Source organism: Mesoplodon densirostris, chromosome 3 (assembly GCF_025265405.1).
Source record: "Mesoplodon densirostris isolate mMesDen1 chromosome 3, mMesDen1 primary haplotype, whole genome shotgun sequence".
In the NCBI taxonomy this organism is placed as follows: Eukaryota; Metazoa; Chordata; class Mammalia; order Artiodactyla; family Ziphiidae; genus Mesoplodon; species Mesoplodon densirostris.
In genome coordinates, this window is record NC_082663.1 from 14,815,615 (window position 1) to 14,842,253 (window position 26,639).

The 26,639-nt window shown below is 46.9% G+C and overlaps 1 protein-coding gene across 3 annotated transcripts in view; it reads right to left on the bottom strand.

Moving 5' to 3' along the window:
- Nucleotides 1-26,639, bottom strand: part of MYO10 (myosin X) — a 226,110-nt gene that overhangs the window by 153,944 nt on the left and 45,527 nt on the right. For all 3 annotated transcript variants that reach the window (XM_060092746.1, XM_060092745.1, XM_060092747.1), the window contains one exon: nt 25,414-25,512. In XM_060092746.1, coding sequence (XP_059948729.1) covers nt 25,414-25,512 — 99 coding nt within the window. The remainder of the gene's footprint in view (nt 1-25,413; nt 25,513-26,639) is intronic.

A 26,639-nucleotide genomic window follows, 5' to 3' on the forward strand; every position in this document is an offset into this window, starting at 1 on the left:
CCTGGCTCCAGAGAGTCCATTATCATAAAAAGAAGCCCTCCTAGATTTTGATCATCACAAAAGAGCACAGGTTTCACTGATCATCTTCTGACACCTGTATTATGCTGGTGCTTTGCCGTCAAAAGTAGCTAAAACAGGATGACGAGAAGTTGGGTGGCCACAATGAGGTTTATAATTAGCCAGTTGGTATTAAAAGGCAGGGAAGATCATCTTCATTGTGTAGGGCTTGCCTTTGCAGTGTTGCTTCCTTAATACGTGACAGGTACTAAGTACACAGGATGTCAGCACATCCCTAACACTCTCATGCTCCCTCTCTATTCCTCAAACCAACCCTGAAAGGTTAAGTGTCACCATTTTACTAACTGTCCTAAGTCATTCAGTTGGTGGCAGAGTCACAACTGCAACTCTGCTCTTTGTCACCAAGTCTGCATTCAATCTAAAATACACCTCTTCATGGGGCTTCCCTGGTGGCGCAGTGATTAAGAATCCACCTGCCAGTGCAGGGGACATGGATTCGAGCCCTGGTCCGGGAAGATCCCACATGCTGCGGAGCAACTAAGCCTGTGCGCCACAACTATGAGCCTGCGCTCTAGAGCCCGCGAACCACAACTACTGAAGCCTGTGCACCTAGAGCCCATGCTCTGCAACAAGAGAAGCCACCGCAAGGAGAAGCCTGCACACCACAACGAAGAGCAGCCCCTGCTCGCCGCAACCAGAGAAAGCCTGCGCGCAGCAACGCAGACCCAACGCAGCCAAAAATAAAGAAATAAAGTAAATAAATTTATTACAAAAAAAGAATGAAACACTTTCTTTACTTAATGTCTTTATTTCCTTCTGCATTTCATTTCTTTACTACAGAAATTAAAATTAAATGCATGCTGTTCGTGTCTGAAAAATAATGTCACCTTTCCAAACCTTTAACCTCCCCCCACCCACTTGCTTCTCCCAATATCATTTACGACTGGTATTCCCTAGTTAAGTCTTTGGGAAACACTAGTAGCTAATACTGCTGATAGGAGTTGATACCTACCAGCTATGTACATAAGGACCAGTCTCTCCTCCAGACAGCCCAAGAGGCCAGTCTACATCAGCATCATCACCAACATTACTGGTTACAGTTACCATAATTGGCAACTAGGTAAATAGGTATAAGTCCTCGAGGGTAGAGACCATGGCTCTTCTTCAGTTGTGCCTAGGCCATCAGCATATCTTAGAGGCATATGAGGTCTTTCAACTACGTTTGGAAATACGATTATTACTCAGGAAGGTTAAAATAGCAACTATTTGCAGTCCTTAAATTCTTTGCATTACCTCTAAAGCAGTTTTCTTCTTCCATTCTGATAACTGAAAAATAGCTTCAGGCCATCATCTTCACATTATGTGCATTTACTGATTGCTACAACCTAATCTGCTGCTGGACAACAGTAGAGATACAATCTGCTGTCCCACCTATTTTTTTTAAACACAATGGCTTTGCTACAGGTAACTAAAAATAAATTCAAAAGACAGCTTCTAAGTTTAAGACTAGTCTTAAGAAAAACATTCATAGAAAAGTCAGTTACAACTAAATTTGTATCATTAAAGAGTGTCTTTTTCTATGCCACCAGAAAAAAGCACACACCTATAAAAGCACAAGTCCGCAAAGAAAAAAGGCTGAATTATGAGGATACATTTAGAGACTGTTGCAGGGTTTGTGGTTGGGAGGGAAAAAGTTATCCCACGGCACATTAATACAAGACCAAAGTATTTCAGGTTCTGGCTTCCTTTTCTTGTCTACACTGAAACCAAATCCTGGTTGCATGATTCAGACATAAGTTAAACATCTGGCAAAAAAAACAGATGAACAGCAAATTTAGAGAAACATCCAGTGGTGTTAAATAAATGTACCTACTTCAGAAGACACTTGTTCACAAAATATTTGAACTAGCAAATTTGGTCATGGGGAAAAAAAAAACTATTTTTTTCTTCCCCAACTTGGTCTGAAATCTTTCCAACATTTCAAAGCGTCTAAAATATATGCCAACCCATACAAAAGAAATCAAGATGGCAGGCTGCGTACATCTGCCTTAACCTAAAAACAAAAAGCCATTTTGCTCTGTCTTTACAGCCAGCATAATAAAAGCACAAGAAGCCCAGATGGCTCAGACTCTCTTTATACAGAGTAACCGAGAAGACTGACATTTAAACTATTTATTCAGCAAGTCGGATCCTAACGGCAATTTTAGACCCGGAATTTCTATAAGGCAAAGAGAAATGCTTTTAGGCAAGTAAAAAATTGTTCTGATATTCCTTCTGCATATGAGTCCATTCTGCGTAGCCCAGCAATTGTAGGAAAGATGTTTTTTATCAAAGAGCATCATAAATTCATTCAGCTATTTTTTATTTATACTGGCTTGAAGTATTAAACCTGACACTCCAACCCCCAGCTGCTTAAGTTTTTGGGGTTTCTTTGCTTTTTTAAAAAAAGAATTTTAGAAAGCAAAATAAAATAAATTCTCAGTTAAAGAACCTAAGAACGGGAATGGACATTGGCAGGGAGAAAAATGAGGAAAAGGCCCCATATCGGTAAGCTCAACCTAATAGCAACTCTGACACCTTCTAGCAAGCACTCTAAAAGCTGCTGGGAGGGAGTGAGGTGGTAAATAATTCACCCTGGGTTTTTCCTGCCATGTAAAATGGCTTTTCACTAAACGTAGACAGCATAAAAACTTTATCTCTACCCTGGGGTCAATTTTACATTTCTGAACTTGAAGTCTTTCAGGGAGAGGATGAAAAAGTAGCCATTATGTTCTGGCGATTTTCTGTTTCCCCGTATGACTTCATACTTTTAAAGAAAAAGTTATACTTAAACCCAGAGGCTGTGGCCCCTTAGGAATCTCACCCCCAGTCGCCTAGCTTCTTTCTGTATTGGAAAGTCAGGTCCCAGGAACTGACAAGGCCCGAAATTGCTTCTGTCTACGTAACAGAGAAGTGACAACAAACATATCTTTATGAATGATACTTTAAAAATTAGAAATTTGGGTCACATGGTTGTTAGGATCAAACTGAGATCAAATAGAGTTAGGATTCAAACTGTAGAGAATTATATAAATATCAGTCTTATGCAACACTGCCACACATTATTTTAGTGCTCACAGTAATAATGTGAGATAGTGACCTTTAGAGACTGTTCAGATTTGCAAACTGTGGTCATGATTTTTCTTCTATTTGCTGAATTGGGTCCTCTGGGAAGATCATACCAAATAATGTGAACTTAGGGAAAAAATTAGAAGTTATCAATTAATATACAAACATGATATTACTGGTTACTTTGGTTGTGGAAATAGAAAAGATTTGTTAATTGTTGGTTAGAATGGATGGATGGACAGAGACACACATATAGATGCACTGAACAAGCTCTATAAAAATAAAGTCTACATAACCCACAGACATAGAAAACAAACTTATGGTAACCAAAGCAAGAAGTTGGGGGAGGGATAAACTAGAAGGTTGGGATTAACATATACACACTACTATATATAAAATAGAGAATCAGGGGCTTCCCTGGTGGCGCAGCGGTTAAGAATCCGCCTGCCAATGCAGGGGACACAGGTTCGAGCCCTGGTCCAGGAAGATTGCACATGTCTCAGAGCAACTAAGCCCGTGCACCACAACTACTGAGCCTGCGCTCTAGAGCCCACGAGCCACAACTACTGAAGTCCGCGTGCCTAGAGTCCGTGCTCTGGAACAAGAGAAGCCACCGCAATGAGAAGCCCGTGCATGGCAAGGAAGAGTGGCCCCTGCTCTCTGCAACTAGAGAAAGCCCATGCGCAGCAACGAAGACCCAACGCAGCCAAAAATAAATAAATTTATTTTAAAAAAATAGAGAATCAGCAAGAACCTACTACATGGCACAGGGAACTATACTCAGTATTTTGTAATGAGCTATAAGGGAAAAGAATCTGAAAAAGAATGTATACATACACACATATGTATAACTGAATCACATAGCTGTACACCTGAAACTAACACGACACTGTAAATCAACTATACTTCAATTTAAAAAAAGGAAAATAAACAAAGTCTACATATAACTTTAGGCATATTAAAAGGGCAACACAGTTGAGGGTATAGATTAAAAAAGTCACCAGGTAACAAAACATGTAGATTCTAGGTCACACATGATGTTTATTTGCTGCTGTCCACAAATGACTATGCACACTGGCTTAATCATGGATGTACAGAAACAGTCCTTCACTCCATGCATATGTAAATTAACTCATTCATTACGGTCTTATTTTCAGGTTTATCCTAAATACATTCATTCAGAAGGCATTACTGGGCAGCAGGTATCAAAAAAAATCAAATCACTTTTTCGCCTCTGGCTTTCAGACGCTAATCGAATTTCTTAATGGTTTGTGAATTCCTGTTGTGATTCCAGCTGGCCAACTACTGAACGGTTAGCATCACTCCTCAGGTTCTATTGCTCTCCAGGCCTCACCACCCTCAAGCAGAAGACAGGCCCGCAGAACCAAGTGAGGCCTGGACCACATCTGAGAGGCCCTCTTTGCTGCCAGGGCTTCCTGTTTCTCTCTCAGGTGACCTTGATCCAAAGCACTCTGGGCCAAGTCTACTCACACGGAAAATGACAGCCAAAACAAGAGGATCCCCTAAAGTCCTTCCCTTCCCCCAGTTTCCCATGTTCAGCAGACACCCAATAAATGCTTGGGTTAAAATGACCTGTGTAAGCCCCCTAGGAATTTCTTCCAGGAATTCCTCCAAAGCCTTTGCCAGGCAGCCATCAAGGAGCTGAAGAACAACAATGGTACCCATGCGGACCAGTGAGGGGAGAACTCGAAATGAAATGGGGATGACTGGAGATGCCACTTAAAGGGAATCTCAAAAACTCATTATAAATAATTCACTATTTGAGTCATTTCATTCTTTTTTTTTTTTGCGGTACGCGGGCCTCTCACTGTTGTGGCCTCTCCCATTGCGGAGCACAGGCTCCGGACGCACAGGCTCAGCGGCCATGGCTCACAGGCCCAGCCGCTCCGCAGCATGTGGGATCTTCCCGGACCGGGGCACAAACCCGTGTCCCCTGCATCAGCAGGCAGACTCTCAACCACTGCGCCACCAGGGAAGCCCTAAGTCATTTCTTAAAGTTACATCTTCTCTCTTGAAAAACTGCTACACTTGGACGACGCTGTTGAATGTTGAGCAAACTGCAGTGACCGCTGTCCACTACTCTGAGGTCAGGATGATGACACAGTCTCACCTGTACAAGGAAATAGTCATGACAATCTCTCACCTGCTCGGAAGGTAGAGGCAGGAGGAAATGACCCCTGGCAATCCGAGGTCCAAGACCTATGGCATTACTATTTTTCCAAACAGACAAGAGGCCAACCCTCTTTTCTCAAAGGCTAAGTGAGCCACCTTCTGAGGGGCAGACCGTCCTGTCCTTGAGGTCCTCTGTCAGGATGTCTGTCCCTGTGCCACCAGTGCTCCCATCCAAGCTGAGGTCCATTCTTCCCAGTGAGAGAGAAAAGCTGGTCCACACTACCTAAGGATCCCTGCCTCCTCCTGGCTAAACAACCCACTTCCCGGGCTGTTTCTCTGAACCCTGTTCTCTAAGCTTTAATCATCTTTCCATCTTCTCCAAACTATGGGGAAAAAAAGGTGCCCATTTTCACATATGAGACGATAAGTAGGAATAGTACCGACGTCTAAACTTTTTTTTTAAACACTTTTCCTTTTTATCTCACTGCTCTGAACGATTATTCTGATTTCGGGCTTACACATCAAAATATCACCTTCAGAAATATTCATATGTGACCCATTATGAACCCTACAAAAAGTGGCTATATATGGCTAGCCATTCTTTTTCTTTTTCTTTTATGTTTTTCTTTTCTACTTAGCTTTAAAAAAACTATTCCTTTTAAATAAAATGTGGCATAACCATACCATGGAATATTCTTCAGCAATAAAAAGGAATGAAGTATTTGCTAGGACATGCATGACCCTTGAAAACATTACGCTAAGTGCAAGACGCCAGCCATAAAAGATTGCATGATTCCACTGAAATGAAATGTAGAGAATAGGCAGATAATAGAGACAGAGTAGTTGTAGTTGCTTAGGGCCGGGGGGTTGGTGGGTAACGTGGGGTGGGAAGGTTTAGGGGCGACAGCTAAGGGGTGCAGGGTTTCTTTTCTGGGCAATAAAAATGTTCCAAAATTGTTTGTGGTGTTGGTTAGACAACTCGATAAATATAATAAAAGCCACTGAGTTGTATACTCTAAGTGAGTGAATTGTATGGGCTGTGAATTATCCATATTCAGCTGTTAAAAGAAAAAAAGTCTATTCTTTCCATTTCAGACCACAGCTCAAACTTCTGCAAGTTATTAACTAATCATAGTCTAGGTGCTAAAATGTGACTACAGCCTCTTTTGCTCTTGTAGCTAAAGTAACATCTGCAAACTGTTTTAAAATCTCCATCAAAGGTAGCAATGAGCCGATAATGGATATCTCTGAGTATGACTTTCCTCAAAAGGCAGAAATTATTTTCTCTATGGTATTTACATCATCGTACCATTTCAGAGAATGTCCCAAATGAAGAGCATCCAAAATAAGTATGGGGACTGGGGTGCTGACACCTACTCTCTCTAGGGCTGTCTCCAGTGAATGTTTATGAGACCCGTGGTACTATTTTCTAAGTCAAGTTAAGGTCCTTTGATGAAGGGGGAAAAAAATAAAGTTCCATAAATGTTTGAAATAAACAATCTTTAAATTTTGGATGTTTTTAAATCAGAAAAAAGTAATCGCTAAGGTGGAAAAATCTGCAATTTTCATCTCCCTGGTTTACTGCTGCTCAGAAAAGGAAATTAGGTTATTCGGACAGGATTTGCCCTCTACAAAGGCATGCTGGCAACATTCCCCGGTGGCCTGATCTGTTCTGAGTCCTCTGTTAACAAAAGCTTCCTGAAACTGGGGACAGCATATGCTCTAGCCCATTGTCACAGGAGAGAGGGGTTCTCAGCATCACCCAGTAAACATGTCATCAGCTCCCTTTGCAAGAGCAAAAGCAGATGCTTAGAGCAAGCCCACTGTGAACTCTGACAGGGCAGGAAGATGGATGCATTTCAGAACAGAGGATCATTCCAGAAGACAAAAATACTTGCTCAGTTCTCAAGGGCTAGCTACTCGCTTACCCTCACTGGAAGACTTAGAAATACTATTAATTATTTCAAAATTAGTACAAGAGCCATTTGGAACACCCAAAGAGCAGCTAGATTAATGACGGACTCAAACCTCTGAAATGAAGCCACTGCATGTGGAACTTCTAATACAGGCCATGTGCTGAATTTACAAATGTAATGTTAGAATTTTATGGGAGACTGCACAAGTCTGCTATAAAGGCTTCATCTAGGAAACCCTTTGGGGACATTTTTTCCCTCAAAAATTCATGTGAATAATCAAAACCATCATATTCCACACGGCAGTCCGTATTGCAGTAATTTAATCTTAAGTTCACTAAGATGTACTGACGCAGATGTTTGAAAACAAATATCAAAGAAAGGACTGTTCAAAATGAGTCGTTTCTCAGAATATTTTAAAAGTATCAATGAAGCATTTAAGCAAAGGGAGGGGAAGGAGGGCATTTGATTCTACGGATGGGCCTCTTTCTTAGGGAGTCTTGCTTAAACTCCTAGGTTCTGATCAGGGCTGGGACTAGGGTGAGGCAGGTACCCGGTGTGTACAATTCAAGGATGCACCAATCCTGGGGCTCGTGCAAATCAGCTTCAGCACCTGCAATGACCCTGCACGGTGCTTCTCTATATCTGTACCCTCGGTACCCCACTCGCCTTACCCTAGTCCTGGCCCCCTCTCTGGTTACCAGTCCAATGTCAGTCCAGGATGGCACAGGCGATGGGAGAAAACAGTATATTAAACCTAAGAGTAATCAAGAGCTTGGGAGTTCTAACAGCAGCTCCTAAACAGGAAAATCACTCTCCTTGCTTCTCCAGCTTTGACACCTCACTTAGAAAATGAGGGCGATATGATTGCCTAGCATGGCAAACAGCAAGTTAACAATTTAACTACTCTTCAGTATTAAAAATAAGCATGAAGTGTCCAACTTTACACAGCAACCTCCGAAAGTGTGTAAGCACAATCAGCTCCTTCTTGGAAATACTTCCATGAGTCAACCTTAGAAATGTGATGGGACGTAATTAACACCGAACACAGGCTTTTCTTATTTTTGCTGTGCCTGGGCGTGGCTCTCCACTAAACCAGAAAAAAAATACAGTTACAGACTAAACCACTGACAGGTGTTAGTATTTAAAACTAAGATCACCAGACAGTCGCTGACAGGACACTGTTCAAGAATCAGTCCTTTATGGCTGCAGCAGTCGAAAAAGGTACCTGGACTGCGACCGTCTGTGTTTCTCCAGAACGTGCTTTGCGGGGAAGACTGTGTATCAGATGCTTGTATTTAGAACATGGATTTTAAAAGAAACCCCCCACGTACAGCCTGCCAAGCCCTACACGCTGGTCCTCAGAGTGTGCACACCACACCAAGCAGCATCAGTAGCACCTGGGAGCTTGTAGAAATGCAGATGGTCAGGCCCCACCTGAGACTCGCTGAACCGGAACCTCTGGGTTGAGGTCTAGGAGTCAGGGGTTTAACAAGCCTCTCCAGGGGATTCTTTTTTTTTTTTTTAATCTTTATTGGAGTATAATTACTTTATAATGGTGTGTTATTTTCTGCTTTATAACAAAGTTAATCAGTTGTACATATACATATGTTCCCATATCAGGGGATTCTGGTGCCTGTTCCATTCTGAGGGCCACTACCCTACAGGTAGGGTTCCTGGTAGCAGGACACATGGGTTTTGCCACTGTCAAACTTTGTCCTCTGGGGGAAGGTATTTCCCCTCATAGGGAAAACAAAATGATGGAGCTTCGTCAACGAATCCATCTACTAGCTGGGGGTTCACAGCACAGAATACTGTGACTGGCTGCACTGGTAGCAAGTACAGATTCCCGGGCTCACCTCCGCAGAGGCTGTACCGCTGGGTCCCGGGCTCACCTCCGCAGAGGCTGTACCGCTGGGTCCCGGGCTCACCTCCGCAGAGGCTGTACCGCTGGGTCCCGGGCTCACCTCCGCAGAGGCTGTACCGCTGGGTCCCGGGCTCACCTCCGCAGAGGCTGTACCGCTGGGTCCCGGGCTCACCTCCGCAGAGGCTGTACCGCTGGGTCCCGGGCTCACCTCCGCAGAGGCTGTACCGCTGGGTCCCGGGCTCACCTCCGCAGAGGCTGTACCGCTGGGTCCCGGGCTCACCTCCGCAGAGGCTGTACCGCTGGGTCCCGGGCTCACCTCCGCAGAGGCTGTACCGCTGGGTCCCGGGCTCACCTCCGCAGAGGCTGTACCGCTGGGTCCCGGGCTCACCTCCGCAGAGGCTGTACCGCTGGCTCCCGGGCTCACCTCCGCAGAGGCTGTACCGCTGGCTCCCGGGCTCACCTCCGCAGAGGCTGTACCGCTGGCTCCCGGGCTCACCTCCGCAGAGGCTGTACCGCTGGGTCCCGGGCTCACCTCCGCAGAGGCTGTACCGCTGGCTCCCGGGCTCACCTCCGCAGAGGCTGTACCGCTGGCTCCCGGGCTCACCTCCGCAGAGGCTGTACCGCTGGGTCCCGGGCTCACCTCCGCAGAGGCTGTACCGCTGGGTCCCGGGCTCACCTCCGCAGAGGCTGTACCGCTGGGTCCCGGGCTCACCTCCGCAGAGGCTGTACCGCTGGGTCCCGGGCTCACCTCCGCAGAGGCTGTACCGCTGGGTCCCGGGCTCACCTCCGCAGAGGCTGTACCGCTGGCTCCCGGGCTCACCTCCGCAGAGGCTGTACCGCTGGCTCCCGGGCTCACCTCCGCAGAGGCTGTACCGCTGGCTCCCGGGCTCACCTCCGCAGAGGCTGTACCGCTGGCTCCCGGGCTCACCTCCGCAGAGGCTGTACCGCTGGCTCCCGGGCTCACCTCCGCAGAGGCTGTACCGCTGGCTCCCGGGCTCACCTCCGCAGAGGCTGTACCGCTGGCTCCCGGGCTCACCTCCGCAGAGGCTGTACCGCTGGGTCCCGGGCTCACCTCCGCAGAGGCTGTACCGCTGGGTCCCGGGCTCACCTCCGCAGAGGCTGTACCGCTGGGTCCCGGGCTCACCTCCGCAGAGGCTGTACCGCTGGCTCCCGGGCTCACCTCCGCAGAGGCTGTACCGCTGGCTCCCGGGCTCACCTCCGCAGAGGCTGTACCGCTGGCTCCCGGGCTCACCTCCGCAGAGGCTGTACCGCTGGCTCCCGGGCTCACCTCCGCAGAGGCTGTACCGCTGGCTCCCGGGCTCACCTCCGCAGAGGCTGTACCGCTGGCTCCCGGGCTCACCTCCGCAGAGGCTGTACCGCTGGCTCCCGGGCTCACCTCCGCAGAGGCTGTACCGCTGGCTCCCGGGCTCACCTCCGCAGAGGCTGTACCGCTGGCTCCCGGGCTCACCTCCGCAGAGGCTGTACCGCTGGCTCCCGGGCTCACCTCCGCAGAGGCTGTACCGCTGGCTCCCGGGCTCACCTCCGCAGAGGCTGTACCGCTGGCTCCCGGGCTCACCTCCGCAGAGGCTGTACCGCTGGGTCCCGGGCTCACCTCCGCAGAGGCTGTACCGCTGGGTCCCGGGCTCACCTCCGCAGAGGCTGTACCGCTGGGTCCCGGGCTCACCTCCGCAGAGGCTGTACCGCTGGGTCCCGGGCTCACCTCCGCAGAGGCTGTACCGCTGGGTCCCGGGCTCACCTCCGCAGAGGCTGTACCGCTGGGTCCCGGGCTCACCTCCGCAGAGGCTGTACCGCTGGGTCCCGGGCTCACCTCCGCAGAGGCTGTACCGCTGGGTCCCGGGCTCACCTCCGCAGAGGCTGTACCGCTGGGTCCCGGGCTCACCTCCGCAGAGGCTGTACCGCTGGGTCCCGGGCTCACCCCCGCAGAGGCTGTACCGCTGGCTCCCGGGCTCACCCCCGCAGAGGCTGTACCGCTGGCTCCCGGGCTCACCCCCGCAGAGGCTGTACCGCTGGCTCCCGGGCTCACCTCCGCAGAGGCTGTACCGCTGGCTCCCGGGCTCACCTCCGCAGAGGCTGTACCGCTGGCTCCCGGGCTCACCTCCGCAGAGGCTGTACCGCTGGCTCCCGGGCTCACCTCCGCAGAGGCTGTACCGCTGGCTCCCGGGCTCACCTCCGCAGAGGCTGTACCGCTGGCTCCCGGGCTCACCTCCGCAGAGGCTGTACCGCTGGCTCCCGGGCTCACCTCCGCAGAGGCTGTACCGCTGGCTCCCGGGCTCACCTCCGCAGAGGCTGTACCGCTGGGTCCCGGGCTCACCTCCGCAGAGGCTGTACCGCTGGGTCCCGGGCTCACCTCCGGAGAGGCTGTACCGCTGGGTCCCGGGCTCACCTCTGGAAAGGCTGTACCACTGGGGCCCGGGCTCACCTCCGGAGAGGCTGTACCACTGGGCAGGGTGTAGGGGCCCAAGCATCCCAATTAGTAACCTCTCTAGTGACTCCAATGTGTAGCCAGGACTGGGAACCACTGGAAGGCCCTCTGCAGCACTAAACATCACATCAGAGGTAATTGGGAAAAATGATCCTTTAGATCAGGTTTAGCAAACATTTTCTGCAAAGGGCCAGATGGTTAACTTGAGGCTTTCTGGCTCCTGACTGTGCCACTGTAGCGTGAACTCAGCCTTAGATAAACCAATGAATGGGCATGGCTGTGTCCAATAAAACTTCCTTAAATGTGACTTTCTTACCATTTTCATGTGTCATAAAATATCATTCTTTTGATGTTTCTCCAAACATTTAAAAATGGAAAAACCATTCTTGGCTTGTGAGCTGTATGGAAACAGGCACTGGGCACAGGCCACGGTTTGCCACCGCTGCTTCAGTTCAACACTGGAGTAATTACATCAACTTTACTGAGTTCAGTCATGCTGTGTTCATGACAGATGTAACTTCAATACAAACAGCTGCCTTCAAACAAGCTAGATGTTACTTTTTAGAAAATCACCGAGCTTTCATTTGCACACAAACAGACAGCCTGACGACCCACACAGAGCAGTATACTGAACCTATCCGTCACCTTGGAAAGGTCACGGGGCCCCCTCCCCGGGTACCATGCCTCCCAAGTGCCTGTGGAGTTTGAATCCTTACCTTAAAAAGGCAGCGCAATCAGTCTGAAATAAAAGCTGGAAGTCAGTCGCGCTTTCGCTGCAGGTCTGAGTAACAGACACGCCTTAAGCAGAAGTTAGCAGAGGAGGCAGGCACCCACTGGTTAGAAATAAGCCCCTGTCCTCTCCAGCGTGGGGCAGCTGCTTGCCACTCACCCTTCCCTCCGTGGCTCTGCATCTCATCCAGCCCACGTGGGGCTGTCCAAGCCACAGGGCAAGTGCAGGGCTGGAGGGGTGCAGGAAACAGGCCCCTTACTGCCTTTGCCTTTACATCCCCTGCCCCTCCTCCTCCCCAGGCCTTTTCTTCACCCCAGGGCCTCATCCTTCCTTCAGACCCCAACCGCCTCCCTCTTGCCTTGAGGTAGAAACAGATAAGGTTCCCTCAGAAACCAGTATAACTTCATTGAATTGTTGGAACACAGAGACCATCACTGACAGCCTCCGGGCGTGGAGCTCAGTGAAGGGATTTCAGGAAACTGCTTTACCGCTGGGATTTCTCCCAGTACAAATCAGAGAAACCTTTGCAGTGCCTCACAGCCAGAAGGAGAGGTGCCCAAACACCGGGTTCTGTTCCAGACACAGAAAGGAAAGGAGGCAAGGTTGCAGGCGTGAGGAAGATGCGGACAACGAAAGAACCAAACCTGTCTGCAGGGTCACAGCATCAGGAAGGACAGGTCCTCCCCAGAGCCCCAGGCCTCACAGGGCAGGGAGCAGCCCAATGTGAAGTAAACAGCAAATGAGACGGGGAGAATTCATCTCATGTCACAATACACACTGAGTCTGTGGTTCTCCAGTTTCACCATGCAAGGCATCACCTGGAACCTTGTTAAAATACAGACCCCTGGACCACCTGCACAGAGACGTGGACTTGGCAGATGGGAAGGAGGACCAAGGAAGCTGCATCTTTCACGAGGGCCCTGATGACTGACTATGAAGCAGCCAGTCGGAGAATCACACACGGGCCAACACCGCACTAGTGTTTGGGACGTTTAAACCCAAATGTCCCACTCAAACAGAGCATCCAACTAGAGAGGGTGGGACTAGAGAGATGGAGATGAAAAGACCAAGAACAGGTCAATTCCCTGGAGAAAGAGGGAGACGGGGGCACTCCAGGGTCCCTTGGAGACAAGGGCCCAGTGGACAGCTGGACAGACAGAGGGAACTGAATTCTCAGAGATAATGTGGGCATTGGAGACATTCCACAGAACCATCTAAGTGTCCAGAAAAGAAGCTATATAAGAAAAAGTGAAGGCCTAGAAATCATGGGTAACAGGAGCATTTTCTAAGCCCAGTGTGCAAAAGTTGTGCTTTTTCAACAACTTTTTTTTTTTTTTTTTTTTTTGCAGTACGCGGGCCTCTCACTGTTGTGGCCTCTCCCTTTGCGGAGCACAGGCTCTGGACGCACAGGCTCAGCGGCCATGGCTCAGGGACCCAGCTGCTCCGCGGCATGTGGGATCTTCCCGGACCGGGGCACGAACCCGTGTCCCCTGCATCGGCAGGCGGACTCTCAACCACTGCACCACCAGGGAAGCCCTTTCAACAACTTTTAATGGACTAATTCGATAGGATGCTTATTCGGTCTACGAAATAGTTCTGAACTTGACTGCTTATTAAGTGGTACCCAGGAAGCTTTCTAAAAACACACAGGGCCTGAGTCCCAGCTGAGATTCTGATTTCATTGTTTTGGGGCAGGGCCAAGGCTCTTGGTAAAAGCTTCCCAGTGAATTTCATGTGCAGCCAGGGTTGAGAACTAACCCGGCAGAGGGCAGCAACGTGGAAACGAGATTGTGAACACAAGACGATGAAACATTAAAATTTAAAGAAGAGGGATTTTCGCCGATCCTTCTATTTCCCTGGAGCAATAACACAGAATAAAAGCAAAAAGCCACCACAAAGGAAGAGGAACTTGGGAAAGTGGTACCACCACCGGGACAACCTACCGATCTTCAAGAGTAACTTCAAGAGAAAGCACAAAGGTCATGACCAGAAAGGAGACAAGGACACTCAATCCCAGGGGCCTGAAGACAGAAAAGAAATGAACTCAGGGAAACAGCCAGGACGGGCAGTCACGGGGCCTGAGAAGGTAAACAGGCAACAACTCCCACCTCACCCTGTCCTACCTAACACTTCTCTGCAGGAAGTAACATGATCAAGTGAAAAGTCGATCAAGTCTGGATCCAAACCCCACCTCTACTAACTCATCACTGACCAAGTGTGGGCTCTTGGACATGCTATTTCACGGAAGGTCAATCTCTGTGTCAATAAGTACGGCTGACCACGCCTTCCTAGGGGAGTTGAGGATTAAATAGGAAGGAATATGCAGCAGCATGGTGCCTCGCAGAGAGATGTCACCAGCAAATGGCACTCTCTTCCCTTTACCCATCCTAAACGCCAACCCTCATGAGGAGGACACGGCTTAGAAATGGGGTGCCCCCCTTTCCCACGACTCCCAGGGAGGTGACCGTGGGAGAATGTGGTTCCCTAGTCTCATCATAGTGGCAGCCTGGGTGGAACTCAACATACAGCTAAAGTTGGAATCAGGCAAGAGAGGACTTTCACACCATCCCGAGTCTTGCAATGCGGGTACCCCAATAGGTCTTTGTAGACAGACTGCGTAATCAATTCCCTGTGCGTATCACTGAGTCTTCCGGAAAACTGGTTCCAAATAACAGGCCTATAACTGAACTTCTGAAATGGGCTGCATCTCAGTCACACCCAATGACTGTCTGAATTTGTTCTAATAAATTACCTTGGCATTTTCTACTGAAATTGCACACAGCACACAGTGGTGCCATGTCTGATTCCCACAGATAATTTTCTGAACTGTTTTTGTTTTCAAAGTCTTCACATACATTTTTCACAAAATGACACTTATAATAAAGGTATAGTAGTAAAGCCTCAAAAAAAAAATGAGTCTTGATTTAATCAGTTTTCGGCATCACCTCCCCCAGTAGTAAGTTACCACCTGGTCTGAGCTTGGTATCCAGCATTAATGTGCTGACTATTTTCAGTATTCATGGGTATCAAGAATGCAAGGTAGTCTCCTGCTTACCTTCAAGTATGAGCAATGTAATTTGCTAAACTAACTACAAAACAGAAAGCAACCATGGGTCCAAAGGAACAAACCATCAGCCCTTCTCTTTGTGCCTGGACACTAGCAATGCAGGACCAGGATTCCTGGGGATTGCAGGAAGAGTCTGGGTATACCACAGGCTCCCAGAGGCAAACGTCGACTGAGCTGCCCAGAGCAGAGCCTGGAATCCAGCAGTTGACCGAAGATGGGACGCACAGGCAGGCCAGAGGCAGGCTGGAATCCCAATAAATAGGCACGCCTAAGGGATGGAAAGAGGAGGCCCATTCAATGGACCCAGGAAGGAAAGAGGAGGCCAAAGTCGAGAGATATCCACAAAGGAGAAAGAAAGTCAACAAGTTGGCCCAACCAAGGACAGGAAGCCACAGAAGGTCATGACCCAGGGCAGAAGTCATCTGTTCTCTCCTGCATAATCACTGTGTGTGTGGTCAGCTAGAGGCTCACTGGGGCCAGTAAATACTGTGAACAGAGATCCAACCCCTCCCTCCCATCCACCCGCCCAGAGGGGATGCCAGACAGGGAGGGGCCCAGCTGGTCAGTCCAAAGGCTTGGTGGGAAGGCAAACGCCTGTCCTGAAAGCAAGGGTCAGAAATAAACTGGATTCCCAATCCACTTAAGCTGGATTTACTTAAAGGAGCAGGGAGACAGGCCCCAGAGACAGGGGAATCTTAGGGTCTCTCCAGCGAACTTTTCAGAGGTGCTGGGAACAGGGCAGGTGACAGAAGTGGTGTGCACCCTTGGCAAGCTAAGGTCAGCGACACCTGACACAGCCCACGCTCCTCACAACACCAGTGGATCTTGTCGGGTTTGTCGCGGTAAACTGCTTCCTGTTTCAGTGTAGATGTTGAAGTACACAGAATTATCATCTCAGGTTTCAAAATGCCAAACTTTGGAAAAATATTCTGTACCAAACTCAACACCCACCTACTCCCCCTTGAAAAATGAAAGTGCAGTTTATATGTTTTTGGAGTCTATCGAGTGAAATGATTCCTTTGAAAAAGAAATTCCCTTTAATTATCTTCAATGCTCTTTATTTTGCTCTGGTCTTATGGCCTAAGGGTGGTTTAGACAGAAATAACACAGAGAAACTCCCAACAGGACTCTTGTGACAGGAGGCTTTTTCTTCTGTCCCCTGTGGTCCGTTCAGACTTGTGATTTCTTTATTAAAAGTTATAGGATAACAGTCTCAACAGAGCACACATCATTCTAATAACTTGCTTGGCCCCGTGCTGACTACAAATGGAGCTTCACCACGCATTCAGCATTTGAGTGTCTTCACGGGCCAGGCTCTGCTTCTAGGAGCTAAGGATACAGCAATGTGTCCATTCTCAGAGAGCTTGGTGAGGAGACACAGGGAAAAAAAAAATCAAATAATTACACGTGATACAATGTCAAGGTAGTGGCCCTCTTGGATGGAGAGGTTGAAAAGGCCTCTGTGAAAAGGTCTTCATCCAGGCATTCATCCCTGAATGAAGGTGGGGAAGGCCAGGCACATCTCTGCAGGACCCAAGTTCTCGAAAGGGAAAGACAAGCCCTCAGTCGGCTAGAGTGACCATCTCTTCCCAAGTTACAATAAGCAAGTGTCCGCACAGAGCTATGTAGATTTACAAATACGCACATGTTTTTTCCTGGAGCTTAGTGCACCAACAACCAGACATTGTTTTTTTCCTATAGTCCCAGAGTGAAAATTATTTGACTTTCCATCTTTGAGCCACAAGATGCCAAACCAGATTCTTGGAAGAGATCTAGATAGTCAATCACGTGGCTTTCAGGCCTACAAACAATTTTTTTCACTCTAAACCAAGGAAGTTGGACAAACTGCAGTCTACCTGGTCTTTATAGCAAGACAAAGCCCCAGTGGTGTTCAGTCTCTATAGAGTATAGACTTCTGACTCTAAGAAACTCCACGGGCTGGTGTTTAATATCCATCTCAGAGACGGGTATTTCCAGGATGAAACAGCAAAATGTGAGAACAGCACAGGAATTTAAGAGTTTCCCAGCTTAATAGAGCTGCATTGTTTTGATGGAAGTGAATTCCAAGAATAACAGATGGACCCATACTGAAGTTAACAGAGGAAACCGCATACATCTCATTTTTAAAAAAATTATCTGCCACTTGTCAAAAGCATGTCCCTCTTTCCTCTGGCTTTCTGGATGGTTGTGCAGCCACCTTCCTCTTGAGAAGGGCCCTTCACCCACCCACAGGGGTAGCACCATCCACCCCCATGCACACATCACAAGGTCAGCGCCAAATGCCCATCGGTGGTCAGCAGATCTAAGTCAACATTCAATTCTCCATCCTTGGACTCTTGAGCTACGTCTACACCACTTCTTTCTTGACAGTGTCTATTCCTTAAGAAAGAGTACAAACCAGAGCTTCTAACGTGCTTGTATACCTAGAAGCAGCACAACAAAAGGTATCCAAGAGGAAAGTAGTTTAACAACAAATTGCACAGGGGGTTAGTGCTTAATGCTTACAGAGTTTCTGTTTGGAGTGATGAAAAAGTTTTGGAAATAGTGGTGATGGCTGCACACATTATGAATGTAATTAATGCCACTGAATTGTACACTCAAAAACATTTAAAATAGTCAATTATATGTAATTTACATTTACCACAAATAAACACATACAAGAAAGCCCAAATTCCAGTTCAAAAAAATAAATTGTATATTTATCCATTCATTTTTCTTTCAACTCAAATTTGGACATTTGTTGAAGTAAGTCAGACAGAGAAAGACAAAAATCATGTGATATCACTTACATGTGGAAATAAAAAAATGACACAAATGAACTTATTTACAAAACAGAAATAGACTCACAGACATAGAAAACAAATTCATGGTTACCAAAGGGGAAGGGGGGGAGGAGAGGGATAAATTAGGAGCTTTGGATTAACAAAGTACTGTATATAAAATAGACAACAAGGACCTGCTGTATAGCACAGGGAACTATATTCAGTATCTTGTAATAACCTATAATGGAAAAGAATCTGAAAAAGAATAGATATTTATACATATGTATAACTGAATCACTTCGCTATGTACCTGAAACTAACACAACATTGTAAATTAACTATACTTCCATTCTAAAAATGGTTAAAATTTTTAAAAAATTTTTGGACCTTTGCAGGAGAGATCAATCATAGCAAATATTTTACACACCCATCCAAAAAGTTGAAAACCCCAAAAGGAATACAATGTCATAGCTGTTAACACACACACATACACACGCACAACAGAATTTAATATGGCAGTGGTACCCCAAAAGCCAGGGCTGTATACTATTTTAGGGATATGCTTTGCCTCTCAACCAGACTGCAAAAAAACTACTTTGTTAAACTTTACTGTACGCCAAAAATTCTACCTTTAAATCAAAAACATATCGATAAGCTAAAACACACAATTAAAATAGAGGGCAATTAACATACTCTTAGGCATAACCACAGGAAACTGCCTTTTCAGCTCCCTCATCCTACAGAGATGGCGACTTCCTATGGTTCAACGGAACCCACAGGTTAATCTGGCTGGAAGCACCGACTGCAACACCAGGGATACCTGACACTTGAGAGGCTACAGGGAGCGAAAATATAATCTGTTTCTCTCCTTTTGAGGAAATAATGGGTAAAGTTTCCCCCAAATAAGTGCATTAATATGAGACTGTTTCTCTTTACCAAAAAGGAGAAAAAAGAGATAGAATATACTTTCTGGTTTTTTGTTTGTTTTAAATTTATTTTATTTATTTATTTATTTCTGGCTGCATTGGGTCTTCGTTGCTGCGTGCGGGCTTTCTCTAGTTGCAGCGAGTGGGGGTTACTCTTCGTTGCGGTGCACAGGCTTCTCATTGCGGTGGCTTCTCTTGTTGAGGAGCACAGGCTCCAGCCATGCGGGCTTCAGCAGTTGTAGAACGCGGGCTTCAGTAGTTGCGGCACGTGGGCTTCAGTAGTTGTGGCACACGGGCCCAGTTGCTCCACAGCATGTGGGATTTTCCCGGACCAGGGCTCGAACCCGTGTCCCCTGCATTGGCAGGCGGATTCTGTGTGACACTGAGCCACCAGGAAAGCCCTGCTTTTTGTTTTTTAAACAACATAAAAGCAAGGGACTTATGTGCAGGCCAGCTGACTACAAAGAATCTGTCCTGTTGTTTAAGAGTTCGGCTCTGAGAGTCACAGTACCCTAATGACACCACTTCTGCATCATTAACGTCGTCCCCCCAAACTCCTTCCCTCCATCTTTGTAAGTCTAGCTGTCTCCCTACTGGCTTCCCCCCACCTGCCGCCACTATTCACGGGAGTTGCCCTGGGGGGCCCTACCCGACTTGGGGGGCCACGTCAACTGCTGCTCACTCACTCCGCATCCGCTCACAGAGAAGGAGCTGGCGGGGGAGACCTCTTTAGCCGGCACCTGTCTCTGCCAACAGCTGGCTTTGCCAGTGAAGCCAGGATGGCAGCTTCTGCGACTGCTGAAAAGGGCTGGCGTTCCTGGGCTCTCGGGGGCCGGCGTGCGCAGTCAGCTTCCTCTCAGATGACATTCTCAGCTCGGTTAAAAGCTCCAGGTTCCACACTTCCCTTGAGAAGTTCCTGTTCCCACCTCAAGATGAAATCACTCAGTTGTAGTTGTCTGATTCCTGACAATCAGGGGGGTTGCTGGGTAACATTTGGAGCTCTGAAATGGGAGACATTCTGGGCTGTCCCACGGTCAATTTCCCAGCACTCAACAGGCTTGCGGGAGATTTCTCTGTGACCCAGGAGTGGAGCCGTACGGGATGTTCAGAGGTCAAAAAGCTGCCACATCCGTATGACATTCAAGGGACACAAAAGGACACCAATCAATGGGGGCAAAGTGAAGGGGTAAAAAAAGCAAAGAAAAGCAGCTGGACAGAGCAGAAAGTGCATGAAAAATGACCAAAAGTGCAATGAAAAATCACTACATTAACCCATCATCAAGTTCGACAAAATTGGGCCCACAGTATTAATTCCAACAAGTCAAAGTGAAGGTCAAACCCAAAAGGTTGGAGATGGCTTTAAATGGGAGATGTGATTATAAATAATGTGGGTTATGTTTCCTGTGTGGCCTGAGGAATTCTGACTATCTTGGAGGGTGGGGATGACTTGAAAGAACCAGGCAATCTAACGGCCTTTTTGTGGATTAATAAAATGAGAAGAATAACTTTTAAAACCGAGTCTAATTATACTTGGTGCAAATAAGAGAAGGGCATGGAGGAGGGCGTTTACTTGTAGGTTGGGGTGATTAATTCTCCAACCAGTAAAATATTTCAGAAGACCCCACAGAGAGACAATGCAAACAGAAAACTCAACAAGGATGGTTGCAGAGAGAAGTGTCTTGATTAAGTTGACTGGGGTAAGTTAAAAAACTACCCCTCAGGGCTTCCCTGGTGGCACAGTGGTTGAGAGTCCACCTGCTGATGCAGGGGACACGGGTTCGTGCCCCGGTCCGGGAGGATCCCACATGCCGCGGAGCGGCTGGGCCCATGAGCCATGGCTGCTGAGCCTGCGCGTCCGGAGCCTGTGCTCCGCAACAGGAGAGGCCACAACAGTGAGAGGCCCGCATACCGCAAAAAAAGACAAAAAACAAAAAACTACCCCTTAAAATACAATTAGGTAAATCGATATCACTATAAGCTATTTCAGAGTGATCAAATTAGGCTCTTTTCAGGAAGGATAATAAAATAGTTGACTCTCAAAGTAAAAAATCTAATTTAAAACTCATTAGTCAATTCTACAATGTTCCAGAAGGCTGCTTCAGTGATCACCCACGTGCCTGGCAAACGTTTTAGAAAAGACAAAAACATTCAGTGCCAACTTCCATCCTACCCTTTTCACCAGAGTCAGTCCTTTAGCCAAATATGGACCCTGCAGAGCCACAAAAGCACAGTGCTCTTCCACAACTCTGTCCAAGGCTTCACGTGAAAGAAGACAAGTCATTTCTAACTTGCAGAGCACGTGCTGACCTACCCACGTGCTTCATGCTCCAGAAGCCACAACCATGCATTTTTTCAAAGTGTGTTAGCATGTCACTCGCACTTTTCTTTTCCCATCGGCAAATACTTCACAGCGAGTATACCATAAGCTATGAGTCACATGGGAATGTTTTGGTCCTCTTCACTCCTGGGACCAAACTACAGTAGTTTAAATTTGGGCGTGGGATGGAATTTTAGATTAATATAAAACGATCTCCTGGGCGAAAAAAGAACAGCTGAGCAAATGTGCAAAACCCTCAGAGACTGAATGAAACAAGACAACGGGCCCTTTAGGGCTCTCACCAAAAAACAACACCGTGTTATCTCCTATCTACACCCTGTCCACCGTGACCTCGTTTTAGGATGTTAGTTACTTGTGGCTCCGCTTGGTTTCCAACACGAAACAGGATTTTGGAAAATGCTTTTTAATCCACCTGAGCACTATTTCGCTGCAGTCAGCACAATCCCTGGCCACGCTTGAGGTGAAATGATTGCTGGAATTGGGGGTGGGGTGGGGGGAGGGATGGAACGCACACACAGAAAGGGAAAGCTTCTCAAGGCCTAGGGAAAATTGTCCACCGCTACCTCAAGCTCTTTTCCTTACCTTTGCTTCGTCCGACACAGTAGCACGGGTGGTACACGGATGGTACACGGATGGTACACGGAGGGGATTGAGAGTACTTCCTCCTCTTCACTGTAGTAACTACGACCCTAGGCCAGTTCTCCGACTCAAACATGGACCAACAGCATCCATACCACCAGGTAGCTGGTGAGAAATGCAGACTCTCAGCCCCCAGCCCAGACCTGCCGATCAGAATCTGCATCCAAAACAAGACCCCCAGGTGATTCCTGTATAGTAGACCAAAGGGAAATTGAACTAATAGTTTGGAAGCTCTTCACAGATTCTGAGAGGTCCTATTTTGGTAACATAAAAATTTTACTAGAGGGCTTCCCTGGTGGCGCAGTGGTTGAGAGTCCGCCTGCCGATGCAGGGGACACAGGTTCGTGCCGGGGCCGGGAGGATCCCATGTGCCACGGAGCGGCTGGGCCCGTGAGCCATGGCTGCTGAGCCTGCGCTCCGCAACAGGAGAGGCCACAACAGTGAGAAGCCCGCGTAAAAAAAAAAAAAAAAAAAATTTTACTAGAACTGTTTATAAAGATACAGAAAAATACCCACTTGACAGCTTTTACCCGTTACCATTTGACCTCAAACACTGATATCTTTTTTTTTTCTATTGTGGTAAGATGTACACACTGACATAAAAAGGATGACAATGGCAAATTTTAAGTGTACAGTTCAGTGGCATCAAGCACATTCACATTGTTGTGTAACCGTCACCATGATGCATCTTCAGAACTTTTTCATCTTCCAAAACTAAAACTCTGGACCCATTAAATAACTCCCCATTCTTCCTTTCTGTAGAAACACCAATATCCTAACACCCTTTAATAACATACCAAATTGGGCTGAAATTAGCCCATACTTTGAAAAGTTACCACGGGTTTGACCAGGACAAGGTCATGCTCTACATCTCTGACCCTGATTCCTTCAGGAATCTACATCTGATAAACAGCAGGTGTGCCTGTCCTGGGGACCAGAACCAGGTAATGAACTTCTAACCCTTGGTGGCTACGCCTGTATGTTCCACAGGGAATCTGTAATGTCAAGAGAGGAAGAAGTAGGTCACAAAAGACAGAAACAAAAGTCCTCTGGCCACTGCCAAGCTCTTGATCCACGTGTGATCCACGTCTTTCCAACCTGCCTCACTTTTGTCACATTTTAAACCCTGTATTTCCTACATGGGTCGCCAAGCTAATTATAGTTGTCATACTTGGGAATGACAGAGCAGACAGTGTAAGACCAAGGCTTTGATGACCGACTGAAGACTCGAAGTCAAACTGGGGAGTTGTTTCCACGTTTAAGTATATACTTTTCTGGTTTAGTTCTTTCTAAAGCCACAATCCATAAGTACCATCAAGAGGGAACAGAACTGCTGGCCTGACCAACCCTTTCCATGCCTCACGGAGGGCTGCCCGTTGACCAGCTGGCAATGGTGTCACAGGACACAGACTGCTGACCACGCGACACAGACAGTCAGTAGCATTAACAGGCTGCTAGAGTTGCTGTGACGCCTCTGTGGAGCGAAGCGGAGTTGGATAGGAACAGAAAGCATCTTCAGAATCTCCAAGACACTCCGTTAAGCAAAATAAGCCAGTAACAGAAAAGGACAAATACTGTTATGATCCCACTCATTTAAGTGTCTAAAGGAGTCAAAATCATAGAGACAGAAAGGAGAAAGGTGGTTACCAAGTGCTGGGGAGGTGAGATGGGGCATTAAGCGTTTGCTAGGTACAGAGTCTCAGTATTACAAGATGAAAAAGTTTTGGAGATCTACTGCCCGACAATGGGAACAGACTTAACACTACTGAACTATACACTTCAACGTGGTTAAGATGGGAATTTTAACGTTATGTGGTTTTTATCACAATTTTTCTTAAGAGGAAAAAAGGGGAAAAAAGTAAAGTATCTTTGGGGTTAAAACATAAGTCGACAAAAAAAGAAAAGAATTCCCCATTAAGTTCTGTCAAGTCAGGTACACGGTTTAAATATTGTTTTCCCTTTTTTATTATCATCTTGAGAAGTATGTACAAGGCCTGAGAGAAACTGAATTCTCATCTGGGGAAAGTGAGATGACAAGAGGGGAGGAGTAAAGCAAGACAGAAAAATGCTGGCCGGGTCACTTGGTCCTTAGTTTACAAGTCACATCACGCTACCCGAGAACCTGAAGGGAAAGAGACCAGACTGGGTATCAGTGACTGGGAGACACTGCATTCCCAGTGGTCTCTTTGCTCCCCTCTCCCTGCACCCACCCCCACCTCTCTCCATTGCACATCACAGCTATATCTTCACCACCAGACAAATACTGAAGCACCAGTCAAGACTCTTGGATGAAAAAGTAACTGAGGAATTGCAAAAGAGCCCAGAAACATCACTGCTTATTAAGCCAAGAAATGAGGAATGTACCACCAAGAGGATCATCTCTGCTCAAGGTTTTGATAAACAAGTAGCCCAACAGCCGCAAACTATACACCACTGACCTTGAAGATTCTGTTCTCAACACAACTTGCAAACAAAATTCAGCAACTGAGAGTTTTAAATACTGGCATATGATGTCCTTTTAGTCTTAATGTCTTTAGTCTTTATGTCTTAAATTTTAATATGTGTCTCTGTGGGAGGTACCCATTTCTAAAATTAAAATTCCTTGGGATTAAAGACACACACGACTATATATAAGATAGGTAACCAACAAGGACCTACTGTGTAGCACAGGGAACTCTACTCAATATCTTGTAATAACCTATAATGGAAAAGAATCTGAAAAAAGGAATTTATATATAACTGAATCACTGTGCTATACACCTGAAACTAACACAACATTTTAAATTAACTATACTTCAATTTAAATTTTTTTTAATTGGTTTCCTTATAAAATGGAGAAACTGGGCTCCTTTCACCATTGTCCAAATATAAGCAGTGGGTCAGTTTCTGGATTCAGGTATTTGTTTTCAGTGATATGGCTTTTCACTTGTTTTGCACTAAAGAATAAGGACCCTGGAGCAGTGGTTCTCACAAACAGAAGGAGCATCTTCAGTTGCTTCACGAGGTGGATGAAGAGGTTTAGGTCAGGTCCCTGTCCGTACAGGGACCAGGACACTGATACAGTCTCACTGGCAGGCCAGTAGTTCCAACACTAGGAAAGTTGATGAATTTTAAGGGAAAGTGGTCATGAAACCACTCGGGAAATACTGATATATTTGAACTTTTTCTCAAATTGCTTGCACCCTATACTTCTGATTCTTCCTGATCCCCAGGAAGGAAACCAGCCAAGTGTAGGGCTCTTCTGTCCAGTACTAGTTAGAATACTTTGGTTTCGATTTGGGAGAATTTTTTATTGTGTCTCTCCCACACTCGAGGTGTGCATTACACATTCCTTTTGGGATTCTGTTGTATCACTTAGAAAAGATGTTTAAGGTATGAAGGGCGAGAAGAATGAGCACACGTGCCCCTACGCAGGGCCACCCAAGGAAGCAGCACACAGATGTCACGAAGCTTCAGGGACTCTGCTCACCTGACCATAGTCCGTCCGGAAGACAATGACGCCCTCTGCACAGGAATTTACGGTACTTGGAAAATGCTGGCCATTTTCTCTCAGCCAGACCCGTGTTCCCTGTAAACAAAACAAGCAGGATTTAACTATGAGTTTGGATTGCATTTTGTGGCAAAACACCACTCTTAAAATTACTATGACTACTACATTCCTTAAAAATCACCTTTTGAAAAGCAAACATCTTTCTCAAATAAGCAAGGAATGAATCTTCAAAGAAAGCATTACCCACAGCCTTACACATGTACAAGTGTGACTGAGACAGAGGCCCACCAGACAGAGAAAATAGTACTAAAATGCAACTGAGGGACTTCCCTCGTGGCGCAGTAGTTAAGAATCCACCTGCCAAAGCGGGGCACACGGGTTCAAGCTCTGGTCCGGGAAGATCCCACATGTCAAGGAGCAACTAAGCCCCGTGCGCCACAACTACTGAGCCTGCGTGCCTACAGCCTGTGCTTCGCAACAAGAGAAGCCACCGCAATGAGAAGCCCGTGCACTGCAATGAAAAGGAGCCCCCGCTCACCGCAAACAGAGGAAGCCCTCGCGCAGCAATGAAGACCCAATGCAGCCAAAAACAAAAAATTGATGAATTAATTAAAATGCAATTGATTTATGTGGATTATCTCTTCACATACACGCTTTAAGGCAAGCACCATTATCATCCCATTTTACAGATGGAGACGTGGAGGCCTAGAGGTAAAGAAACTTGCCCAGCATCACACATACAGAAACCACAAGTCTAACCAGGTCACCACACTGCTTCACCCCAAGTCAAGAACTCTTTGGGACCTTCAGGCTCCATCTTCCCGGGTCCAAGCCCCATGCACTTGCCCACTTGGAGGGCATCAGGACACTCCACTGACTTCCTACTTGGACCAAATCCACATGTCAACTAGACTCTCCAAGAGACGGATGAAGTTTTAGTAAATATCACAACCCATTCCACTGGTGTGAATTTTGGTAGGATTCCACCAGACACCAAATGCACCGCAAAGTTTGCAATGATATCCCAACAGATGACAACTTCCAGAGACTACTGTTTTAACCTGGGGCACAATTTTTTGGCATTCATTTCATTTCCCTTTTTTATTTCTCCACTGGGCAAATAAAATGACAACCATAATACTTAGCCTTTCAATGCTGAATTTCCTCTTTCTTTGATTTCACAACATGAAAACCGTTTGTTTTCA